Below are 12,948 nucleotides of genomic sequence, written 5' to 3'. Positions count from 1 at the left end.
TCAATTATAGACTCTATACTTCTGTCACTAGCATTTTGAACTGCTGGATATCACAATCTGGCAAGGTATGGAAGAAAAATGAAATGGGTTGTACAAGAGAATGATTATTTTTGACCGTGCCCTGTTTTCGTGGACTGGCAAAGCAAAAATGCCTGGTCTTATGGGGAGAGGATGATGGGATAATTAGCAATAAGCAAGCATACGTAAGTTTACCTGAGAATGCCTAAATGCCGTGCGTGGTCTAGCTTGCAAGATATATGCATGTCTCGGACACAAATGCGCACTGTTTTAAACGTGCTGCGGCGCTCTGCAGCGGTTACAGCAGGAGCTCCCCAGGGCAATTCTAGGACAGGTAGGGCAGTGCGGCCACATTCCCCATGTCGAGAAGCCGAGGGAGGCGGCAAAGCATGTGCTTGACTTCCTCGGAAGCGATAGCGTGGACAAGGCGGACGAGGCTACTTCCATGTTGTCAACTGTGGTATGAACAATGAGGTATGCCATTCTTCACTGAAAGCTTTGCTGCCGGTGCCATTGACGTCTTACACGCACTGTCCGATGTGCCACAGGACCCGGTGAACAGAGGAGCAGACCCCTCAGGCTAGCGTGCACGAAGGTAACATGTACATGCCGCATTTGTATTGTTTACGCTCGCCCCAGCAACATCCTGCCTACGTTCTGGTCCAGCTTGGGGCAAAATTGACAAATTTAACCTATAGACGAAATCAAATCACAGAATGAATTGCCCGTGAAACTATTTCACGCGGTTGATCTTTTTGTGACGCCCGACACGAAGGCGCCACACTACACTGTGCAACGCCTCACAGATAGGCGCTACACGCCTGGCCAGCGTCGCACCCGTGTGATCCGAAATTACTAAGTCAGTGTGCAGCGCCTGAGAGTTAGGCGCCACACTATACAGTGTGGCGCCTAACTTATAGGCATTGCACTAGTGGTTGCTTCATTTTGTAGTGCAACCACTAGTGCAGCGCCTGAGAGCTAGGCGGCACATTATACAGTGCAGCGCCTAGCTCTTAGGCTCTGCACAATGACTTAGCAATTTTTAGGCAGTCTGGGGTGCAACGCTGGCCAGGCGTGTAGCGCCTATCTGTGAAGCGTTGCATAGTGTAGTGTGGCGCCTTCGTGTCGGGCGTCACACAAAAAGGTCAGCCGCGTGAAATAGTTTCACGGACAGTTCATTCTGTGATTTGATTTCGTCCACGGGTTAAATTTGTCAAATTTGCCCCAGCTTGGAGCAGCCGAGCTGATCAGCGTACGTACAGGCCCCAAGAATACCTCGCGCGTGGAGGTGGAAAAGGTTGCACTGGACTAGAGAACTCGAACAGCTAGCAGAGGCAGAAACATGTCTCTGTCTCTGCCCGTCCGTCAGCTCCTCTTCTTTAGGTTGCTGGTTTAGATTAGCACGCTAGAGAAGCGTATGTATCGGTTGGCACAGTACAGTCACATGGCGGTTTCGATCGAGCATGCCCGTCCGTCTCGTTGTTGTATCTCAACACATATTGTATGCCCATATGGATGTGACGGTCTCATGCAGGGCTGCTCTGTTCCGGGGAAATACAACTGAGGCTGCGTTCAGGTGTCTTTAACTGGCTATATAATCATCAGATTCGCTAAACCATTGGTTGCTGCGGCCGCCCGCGTGCGAACTTACACTTTTCCAAGAGTCTCCGGCGGCTAACCGATGGTGGACCGGACACCCACTACGGGCTCCGATATTGGACACCTACTACGGGCTCCGATATTATTATATCTTTGACGAGGCAAATTTAGTGACCGTCGTAGCGAAAAAAAAATTAGCGACAGCGTCATTGCCCACGATCACTCGGGAGAACTCAGCGCCCATCCCACACGTACATATACAGACAGGATCACGGGGCGTCAGGGGATAGACATAGACAAGACAAGAGACCGGCCGGAGAAGATGAGCAAGGTATGCGTCACCGGAGCTGCAGGGTACATCGCGTCCTGGCTCGTCAAGAAGCTCCTCGAGAGAGGCTGCACCGTCCACGGGACCCTGCGGAACCTCGGTATGCGCCCGCCCTCTCTCACGCTGATTTCTTCATGCGTGCCGCTGGCCCCGTCGATCTCCTCTGAGCGGTCTTGGTCCGTCGTGGACACGCAGGGGATGAGAAGAAGACGGAGGTAATGAGGGGGCTCCCCGGCGCGGCGGAGCGGCTGGTGCTGTTCGAGGCGGACATCTACGACGCCGCCTCCTTCGAGCCGGCCATCCAGGGCTGCGAGTTCGTCTTCCTCGTCGCCACCCCGCTGCAGCACAACTCCGGCAGCTCCAAGGTAACCACTCATTAGTCTTCTCGGCTGGTTGTGTCTCGATCATGAGGATCACAACGGACAAGGGTACTCTTATTTATACAAGAATGTACCGTCACAGGGACATGGATCGTCTGCTCCGAGCTCAAAGACACCCACGTAAACAGTAAAATCCAAAAAAAAACAATTTAAAAGAACCTGATTTTTTTCCCTGGATGAACATCAACATATCTTCTACCATCCTGTAAAAATTCACCTACAAAAGACAGCTGTGGAGGCATGTACAAAAAAGTAAAAATCGGGACTCAAAAACACACACTTGGATCCCGCAAAAAAACACAAACATTTGGAGCACTAACTTTTCTGTTTTCTTTTGACACAAATCACTATGGACGTCTTTTGGTGGCGAAATTTTGCAGAATGTTAGAACACTTGTTGATGTTCATCCACAAAAGGTTTCAAATTGTTTTGGTTTTTTCTTTTACAATTTTATCGGAAATTACTGTTTATATGGGTGCATCTGTGCTCGGGATTAGAGTAACACTTTCGTTTTCGCTAGCACAACACCGGTGGATATATGTTTACACAGGAAAGGTTATTTCACGGTCAGCTGACCAGCAAGGGTCTCGTAGTCACTTTCCGACAGCTACTGTGGCAATGTCGGAAGGACGCTCACCACCTGCAACTCTCACTTCTGGTTTTCGACAACTCTATTTTTTTGAACACAAACATTCAGAAGTTCATCTTTCAAAAATTTCCAACAATTTTAATAATTCCCAGCATCCAAATTTAAATGCACCCACATAAAGAAGGTACTCTTATATTTACGAAAATATAGAAGGTAAGGGCCATGAATCTGCTCCGAGCTCAAATACACCCACATAAACAGTAAATCCGAAAGAATAGTAAATGCAATTTAAAAAGAATCTGATTTTTTTTTATGAACATCAAGATGTCTTCTAACATCTTATAAAAAGTCACCCGCGGTAATCCCCGCGTGCATTTTGAGATTTTATCTTGGCCATCAATATAATCAAATAAATGTAAGTCATGTGCGATAAAAGGTTATATAGTTGAATTCGTATTCAAAAAATGCATTCAATGATATTTTTTTCGAAGAACCTCTTCGAGAGGGCAGGGGGTACCCGCAACTTCCATTAGAAGGATAGAACATGTCCATTTTATATGGAAAACCAAACCCAAAAACCTACATTAATGAGCCAGTTCATAAGGAGAACCGGACCCAAAAAGCGAACATAGCTCGGTTAATTAGCGGAAAACTAGGCAAAAACCACCTGTACCTATGGCCAGAAAACCTAGCTAAACTAGGCCAGAAGAGCCGCCAAAAATGGAACAAAATCAACTAAGGAGCACTTCAACTGCCTCGCCGTCAGAGAGAAACGCCAACACAGAAGGGAAGTGGTCCCAGGCCTCCCAAAATCAGAGGAAGACAAGACACCATACTCGGAAGCATCGCTGCTCCATGCCTGACCACACCCGAAACCGTTGCCCCCTCCAGATCCGCCAATGCTGGGACATGCGCCAACCATGGGGTCGCGACTCCGAAGACCATGCCTCCAAGAAGGAAAAGACATGGAAAATGCCTCAATAGTCTGGCCCGGCGAGCCAAGTCAAGGTTATCACCCGAAGTAATGGACCCCATTTGGGAGGTGCCTATGCTTCTCTACGACGCCACCAGGAAGGGAACATCATGAAGAGTTCCTTCGTCGCCAGCACCGACAAAGTCGAACAAGACTTTGAACAAAGCCACGAACAGTGCCAAAGCGAAACCGCAATAGAGCAGTCCATCACGCGTTACCCATACATGCCAGCCCGAATAGCCATCCCCGCCAGAGACCGCCATCGTGCTGCAACACCACCGCAGAACACTGGCAAGTGGACTCCCCCCACCAACCGCAACACCACCGCACCCCGCCGACCACTGCTCCCACCTCCACTGGCGCCTAAACGCGCACACATCGTCGGCCCCTCTAGTCTACCGCCGGACCGGATATATAATTTTGAAGTCACATAACTTATATTTTGAGTCATGATCATAAATATTGCGAAATAAAATGAACTGTCCTACCACCATCTCAATGTGGGTAATCCACGATGTCTTCATTTTATGTATCCATCTTGACTCATTTTTGGTGTATCCACAATTTGTCGTATTACACTTTAAACTAACCTAGAGGTCATGCTTCGACAAAAATTGTTGGCAATGAAGTAATCTCGGTCTAACTGAGGCTAGCCATAGTGGGGAGTAACTTAGACTGGTATCATGCATATGACACTAGTCTATGTTACTACTAGCTTCATGATGTAAAGTAACAAGGAAGTAGTATTATGGATGATTGCATTTATTAGATTGTAGACTCATTTTGTTTTGGGTTACGTTATGTTACGGTAACATATTATGTTACTCTAAACACCTCTCTCCTTATTAACTACATGCCATATAGGCAAACTTATCTAGAAATGTGATATGTTACTGGCTAAGTTACTCCCACTATGACGAATCTGATGGACATAGCTAAACCTTGAAATGTGCGCGCCTTAGACCCGCGAGGAAGACTAATGCAGTGCAAGATTCATGCAATCATTGCACGACGGAAAATAACCGTGGCTATGGTCAACGGTCAACCATGCAAGAGCTTTCTCGGGTTAGAGCATTGTTAATAGTATAGCCAACTGCTGGCTATATGATGTTGCCATGTCTTTTATAGTCATCACTTATAATCATTTATACAATAAGGTTAGCTATAAGGTTAGCTATAAGGTTGGCTATATGAGTATTTTTTTTTTCATCTTCTCTCTGTCTATTTCTTCATATTTATTTTTTTGCCTAGGAGCACGCGTATAATTAGGCTCTTGCATGAGAGCCTACTCCCTTACTTTTTCATGTCTCTCTTCTTCACATAGACAAAATTGTCATGTAAGCGGGCTATAAGCCCACTATTGTACTTTCTCTTGGAGCTTCCACAATTGGATTGGCAGATTCGCTCCCCATGAACATCGGTCAAATACATGCACCATGACGTGGGCAAATCTCACAGTGGTCTTTAGGCATGTCCTTCCCTATTCAGACCATCTCACCAACGGCATCAACGGTGGTACCTGATGCAAGCATCCTCATAGCAGTCGTGTATTTCTGCTTAACAGAGAACGAGAGTTGTCCGCTGCCATCTCTGGTGAACCTGAAGTAGGGATCATGTGCCTTCACTCCCTCCACCATGCACAGTAACAAGGTTTGCACATATAAAAGCATCCACGAAATCATGTATCAGGGAATGTTGGTTTGGGATCAAAGTACTTGAGAGAAGTCATGCTCCAGCGGCCTATCTTGGTTCAAAACCGTTCTCCCTCTGATCGAATCCTTGAAGTTCATAATGTGCTCCTTCTCTCTCCCATTTCCTTCTGGTTGCTCATGTTCATCATCATCTCGACATCTTTGTCCAACTCCGATAAATCGAAGAACTCATTTTGCATAAATACATCAAGCTTCGTGTTTCCGTACTCCTCATCCGAATCCATCATTTTGCCTACAAAAGAATCACAAAAAAATTGCTCGGACAATGTGTCGAACACATAGACGGCAAGGTGCAACCCGAGAATAGCCGGACGCATCGCGGTGTCCGGGACAGCGTCGGTGTATGGAGCGGCGAGACGGCCATCAGCTGGGGAGGAATTTTGTGGCCATAATGGCGGTGGAGTTAGGGGAGGGCCGGAGCGGACGAGGGAGAGGGAGAAGCGAGGAAATGGTTCGTCCGATAGCGGGCGGGCGGGGGGGGGGGGGGGGGGGTTGCGGTGGTGGAATTTGTGGTGGGTCATGTCTATCGAATCCGACATGCGCGTTTGGGCCTTCTCATAGCCTCCCAGATATGAGCTAGATATGGAACTGTCGGTCATCCCGACGTATAGGACCGTTTTGAGGTGCCTGGCCGGGTCACGATTTTGTGATCAGTCACTGACCGAACCGTCTGCCCAGTCGCACAGGGAGCATTTGAGGAGGCCGGCTGTCGATGCTCTTACCAACGATTTGCATGCACGACTGTTCAAAGCACAACATACACTAATGTCACATTTCGCTTTAATCGATTGTAGCTAAGTTATGTCATGCCTTATCTTATTTGATTTTGCAGTACAAGGATACCACCGACGCGATCGAGGACGCGACGCGTGCCATCCTACAACAGTGCGAGCGATCCAAGTCAGTGAGACGTGTCATCAGCACGGGGTCCGTTATCACGGCGTCGCCGCTCCGCGAGGACGGGAAAGGGTACAAAGAGTTTGCCAATGAGTCTTGCTGGACCCCGCTCGGCCTGCCCATTGATCACAGCAACGAATTCATGGACGTGAGTGCTTTCTTTCAATTTTGATATTTTTTTCTGTACACGGTGATATCTTTTTAAGAAGTATGTAAACATATATGTAATACCGAGTAGTTTTTTGAAATACGTGAACCTTTTTTTAACACAAACTTTTTGGAAACACAAGCATTTTCTAAATGAGTAAATATTTTTTCAAAAGTATATGACCATATATCTAGTCGTGTATGAATATATTTTTCTAAATACATGAACATTTTTTTACACATGAAACTTTTTACTTAAACATGGGATGAACTTTTTTCTCAAATATATGAACATTTTTATATTAAGAAACATGAATATTTTTAATTTTCCAGCACATATTTTTATTTTAAAACTATTTAAATAATATTATATAGAACCTATTAAAATTCAAAATTCCGGATTAATTTTGTTTGTGAATATATTGCATCTGCCCTTATAGCCAACCTTGTGCATTATATAGGCTATTCCACGGACTTTGTGTGGAATAAGAGCTGCTAGTCTTTTGCCTGTTCTTAAAATAAAATTATATTTTTAGCAAATGGCCGGCTTGGCATGCTAGGCCTGTAACATGGTCACAAGCCTGCTCACCTGTTGTACTATCAAGCTTTGTTGTTGTTGTTGTTTTGGAGTTCCATGTTCACTTATGTTATATATGCAGGATTACCTTTCCTCTAAGTGCATTGCTGAGAAGGAGCTAGTCAAGTACAACGACAGCCCCTCGGAGAGCAGAGCGTTCGACGTCGTCGTCCTGTTACTGGGCCTCGTAGGAGGAGACACCCTCCTGCCGTACATCAACGAGAGCCAGCACTTCATGCTGTCGCCTTTCACCGGCATCGAGCCTTACCACAACGCCCTCAGGTACACGCAGGCCCTCCTGGGCTCCGTGCCGGTGGTGCATGTCGACGACGTCTGCGAGGCGCACGTCTTCTGCATGGAGCGCCACCGCGACGTCGCCGTCGGCCGGTACCTCTGCGCCACCGCGCACCCCAACATGCAGGATCTGGTGGAGCACTACGCGAGCAACCACCCAGAGCTCAAACTAGCGCGGAAAGAGTGCGTTTCTTCTACTAAATATTCCAAATCAGGTATCTCATGGTGCGTTGTGAATTGTGATTAATGCTATGTATCTTTGCGTGTGGATTGTCAGGGTGGTGGGAGAGGGAGTCCGAGTGCAGGCCAACACGAACAAGCTTGTGGAGCTGGGGTTCAAGTTTAAGTACCGGGCAGAGGAGGTGCTTGATGGCAGTGTGGATTGCGGGAAAAAGTTAGGAGTGCTGTCAGTGGCGGATCAAGGATCCTAAAAAAAGATCTAACGGAGGAGAAGCCTCGTGAACAGTATATTCAAGCAGAGCCCACACGGATGAGCTACCCAAATTTGCTCAAGAGTGGAAGCTGGTTAATATGGATGTGCCACCACTGTGTCAAGTTATCTTTTAGATGTTATATGTTCGTGTTCTTGTATTTTCTTTCTTGAAACTCAATGAAGTTGTGGTATCTTCCTTTGGCGGTTAGTTTGGGTTGGTCACATGAGTTGTTTCTATTAAGAGTCTGAAAGAACGTATGTTGGAAACGATTTTTTTACCCCTATTGTTCTACAGTATATTTTATTAAAAAAACCAATATATTACAAAGAAGTGGAAAAAAAGACCCAGAAGGCAAAAGATCAAGTCAGTGCCCTGCCAATGCCTGTTCTAGGTATAAGAGTCATGGATTTACAAATTATTGTTTAACCACTGGGAGAAACTTTGTTCATACTTATCCTTAATCTTGAATCTTAGGAGTTTCAGGTCTTGCTTCAGATAGAACCTCCGTGCCTTAATTGGCCCCTTTTGGGGAGATCACATGAGATTATCCCCTTAGGTTAACCTAGAGGGCGCGCCGGCGGGCCGCACGACCTCTTCAGCCCACAAAATTTCTTTTGGGGCAAACTATCTGATCACTTGATCAAAGCTTTGTAACCTCTCCTCTGCTAAATCAATGAAAAGCCAGGGTAACTGGATCTTTCAAAAAATTGCCTGAATTGAATTTGCTGAGCTCTGAATTTTTTGCCATTTCTCTTAATCCATACATTCCAACATCCCAATATGACAATTTCTGATGCAAATTGTTTTGGAAGGAGTTCCATTGGAAAAAGGTGGTGTCCTCCTACACAGATGTACCTCTCTATTTGGTATCAATGAGTTCCAACAATCTTGTGCAAAGTTACAGTCCCATAAAAGATGCATGGTGGTCTTTTCTGCCCTCTAATTGCAGTTAGGATAGTAAGGATTGTCTAGGTGCATTCCTTTCCTCTTGAGAAGTGCTATGTATGTTGGAAACGTACATAGATGTGGGTGTGTTTTTCTTCTCTTTATTATTCAGATATCTCAATGTGATAGATCTACATATCGATGCATATTTGATAAGCTTATCCATAGTGTCTTGGCCAGGATTTCTAGGTCTAATTATACTTTTAGGCACCATGTGCTCGGATTCTTGTAACTTTCTTGGAATTGAGGTTATTGTACCTTCTTTACGGTTAATTTTGGGTTGATACCATGAGGTTTCCATCTCAATATTTTAATAGGGGACCGATGAGGGACAAGTCATCTAAAGAACAATTTGGGCAAGTTGATTTTTCCTTAGTACGGCAGAAACAGGACCAACTGGCACCAACTTGGGCCAGTTAAATTTTTTAGAGCACTCGATCCTTTGCAACCACAAACAGAAGTCCACCAGGTACTTAGGCCTGGTCTGAAATATAACAGAAACTATGTGATACGTACATGATAAGACACAAGAAAAAAAGAAGGAAAAATGAGCACAAATAAAACACAGTTTATTTCTAAGAAAGGATGAATTAGTGGCATTCATATTACCCTTTAAAAATAAAGAATACAGAACAAAGTAAAATAAATAATATTTTTTGCACACAATTTACACGGAAATTACTCTTTTCATAATATGCAAGAATATGAATATAATAGTGAAATATTCACAAAAATGAAGTTTTCTAAGATTGAATGAATTAGTTGCATTGGTATCAACCTTAAATTAGTAAGAATATGAAATAAAAATTGAATCAAAATCAGAATAATGATTTTTTAGAAAGAATAAATTACTGGCATTGATATTACCCTGTAAGAAGTTTTTTTTTTGAAAAAAGCCTAAAAAGTTTGCGCACAACTTTGCACTGAAAATGCACTTTTCGTAATATGCAAAGGATAAGCATATAATACTACAATTTATACACATGTTCTATTATACTTGTGTATATACTTACACACACAAAAATAAAAAAATGGTGTTTTCTCAGAAAAGAATGAACTAGTGACATTGTTATTATCCCTTAAGAAGAAAGAAAATAAAATTTAATGCAAAAAGTTAAAATTTCAGCTATCTACACACAAATTGAGTATTTTAACAATATGCAAAAATAAACATATAGTTGTGGAATTTTCGCAAAAAAAATTCTAAGATGGGATGAATTAGTGGCATCGACTTTAAGGAAAAAATGAAATAAAAAGAGTAATAAAAAAAATCAAGTTTACTAAGGAAGAATGAATGAGTGGCATTGGCATTACCCGTAAGAAGAAATAATATAACTATTTAAAAAAACTTGCACACAACTTTGCACTAAAATAACATCTTTTGTAACATGCAAAGAATAAGCATATAATAGTGCAAGTTTTACACCCCTAGTATAATTTTACACACATATTGTACAATACTTGCATGTGTGCATTTACACTCACCCAACATCCCAAGAATATCCATAAAGAAAAAAAAGAAAAACATACTAAAAATGCAAAAACTCATAAAACAGCAAAAAGAGGCCACATGTAACATGTTTCAAGCCAAATAAGAAAAATCGACTGACACCAAACAGGGGCAAGTCAAAAATTTAGCCCAAGAAGCCATGAAACAACATAAAGAAAAAGAAAAAGAAATCTTGACAAAAAGAATCAATGGTCCGGAAATCGACTTACACAAATTTGAAAAACATGTAACTCACATATAGCTAAAGTATTTTGGTAGTGTAGACTTGGAAAGCACACATAGTTATGGTGTTGTGGTCCTTCCCTTCTTAGTAGTATTAATGTGTGTTAAAAAAAGTACTCCCTCTGTCCCTTAATGAAAGGCGTTTTTGCAGCTTAAAATGAACTGCAAAAATGTCTTATATTAAGGGACGGAGGGAGTAGTATTCATGTATCTATGTGTGATAGATGTATACAATTGTGGCTCTATCAATTTGTGTCTATAGCTCAGCCATGTTACTATATTTTCTTAACGTTTAATTATAAGTTTGTCCTATGTTGAGTTGAAATCAATCCGGTCCTACACACAAGAGTATAAGTGAAAGCACGGTGAGTAAGAGACGCAAGGAACTCGTTTAACGACTTCAACGAGAATGCATAGACGATAAGACACACAATTTACCTGGATTCGGTCTCGAGAAATGGGCAAAGAGCCCTACATCCTTCCTCAAGTTATTTTATTATGTCGAAGACATGTCCTCGATGGGGCGAGCCAAGAGCCACCTTCCACAATCACCATCACCATCAATGAGAAAGATGCCAAGTACCCAATAAGACACAATCATTTTGGCTTGCTCAACACCAACAAGTGTTAGGCAATCTGATGTCCTCCCAATATCGGACACACTCGCAGTCATCGTCACAATCTAGAGCCCCACCAACGAGTAGAGTGCCATCCAAGGAATGTTCGCCTCACATGCGAATGCTTGATTGGTGAACACCAAAATTGCACTGGCAAACATGCACAAGGGAAACCTCAGTGCAACAGGGTATCTTGCCAAGATCGATGCCCTGACCAACGATTCGATGTTTGACAGTTTCGCCAGCTACAAGCCGGTCGAAGCGGTAAGCTTTATTTACACACATTAGTTTCAACGAACATGGTATTTACCTTCCTGGTCAGATGTTTAACATATCCGAGCAGAATTGGACGCGATGGATCAAGATGGTGCATTCCCCCACTCCTCAACCTGAGCTCCATGTTCGGGACGAGGACTGAGGTTTGACCGAGGATCCTCATATGGACCTCATCTTACCCAAAAAGGGTTTCCCCGCTTTGTATACAAAGCAACCAACCGAACCATACAGGAATAGATGCTGGGCCGGAAGCAGCACAGACACGCTAAAAAAAACGACAGAGAAAGAGCAAAAGAAACAAATGCCGACAACGGCGGATCAACAAAAAACGAAGAAGCCTCGCGATCGCTGCGCCCACCGGGATCTTCCGCTATGCTCCAAGACTCCGAAGCACCGGCACCTATCAACACCTCCAATAAGGATTGCGACGATGACGACGCTGCTGCCAAGGGTTTCCCCCGGTACACGACGAGGCGAGAGGAAGGGTAGCCCCCAACACCCTCCCAGAATGTCAGGTGGCGCCCACAGGCGCCACCGCGCCGGTGTCGGCCAAGCCGGCAGGGGTTTCCCCCGATCCCAACCCGCACCTTGGGCGCTCCGGAGCCTGCCACCAAACCAACCACCACCCTGCGCCAACGCGGCCATGAGGCCCCCACGCCGTCTCACCACGGCACCGCGAAGTGAGGACAGCACAACGAAGAATCAGAGCCGGGACTAGGGCATCAGCACCGTCGGCACGCGGGAGGGCCCCACCTCCACCGTCAGCGACGGTAGCCGTCCGGACGCAATAGTAGGAGCACACCAGGCCCGTGGGCCCACAAGCCCGGCCGAGCTCTCGTGGGCCCGTAAAGCTCCCGCCCTCGCGCTGCTGCCGGCACGCCATCGGCGCCGTCGCCCCACATCCGAGCCGCTCCTCCTCCACACCATGCCGTAGACAACGAGGCCACGCCGGGGGGCCGGACCGCTAGGACCCAGATGGGGCCGGGAGGGCCCAGATCTGGGCTAGGGGCGCGCCGCCGGCCACCGCACGTCACCACGCCGCCCTGCCGCCAAGGGCAGCACCGCCACCGCGCCCACCGCTGGGTCGCCGGGCCGCCGCCCAGCCGAGCAGCACCGCCGCCGTCACCTGCCCCGGGAAGGAGACGATCGCGCGGGGACAGAAGGGCCCGCCGCCGCCGGCACCACCCGGGCCAGCGCCGGGGGCACCCGCCGGCGGCGGCGAGGGAGAACCAACGGGGGTGGGGGCCGAGAGGAAGGGGAGGGTCGCGCCGCCCCGGCCACCTCCCGGGGAGGTGGCGCAGGGGCGGGAACGGGAGGGGAGGGGGAAGAGGGGGGCGGGATGAGCCGGGGCGCGTGCGCCGGCAGCTGGCGGCGGCGAGAGGAGGCTAGGGTGCCGCCGGCGGCGGTGAAAACCCTAGAGGGAGGGAGCG

General features: G+C 46.2%; 1 protein-coding gene across 1 annotated transcript; it reads left to right on the top strand.

The window, feature by feature from the left end:
* The first annotated feature begins 1,622 nt into the window (after positions 1 to 1,622).
* LOC109786263 (NADPH HC-toxin reductase 1) lies at positions 1,623 to 8,229 on the top strand. Its single transcript, XM_020344849.4, has 5 exons — positions 1,623 to 2,045; positions 2,141 to 2,310; positions 6,432 to 6,644; positions 7,303 to 7,697; positions 7,792 to 8,229. The coding sequence occupies exons 1-5, from the start codon at positions 1,940 to 1,942 to the stop codon at positions 7,943 to 7,945; spliced, it is 1,038 nt and encodes a 345-aa protein (XP_020200438.1). The 5' UTR covers positions 1,623 to 1,939; the 3' UTR covers positions 7,946 to 8,229.
* The last annotated feature ends 4,719 nt before the right edge of the window (positions 8,230 to 12,948 follow it).

The sequence above is a fragment of the Aegilops tauschii genome, chromosome 2 (genome assembly GCF_002575655.3).
Source record: "Aegilops tauschii subsp. strangulata cultivar AL8/78 chromosome 2, Aet v6.0, whole genome shotgun sequence".
Taxonomy (NCBI): Eukaryota; Viridiplantae; Streptophyta; class Magnoliopsida; order Poales; family Poaceae; genus Aegilops; species Aegilops tauschii.
This window is presented reverse-complemented; position numbering and strand designations above follow the sequence as displayed.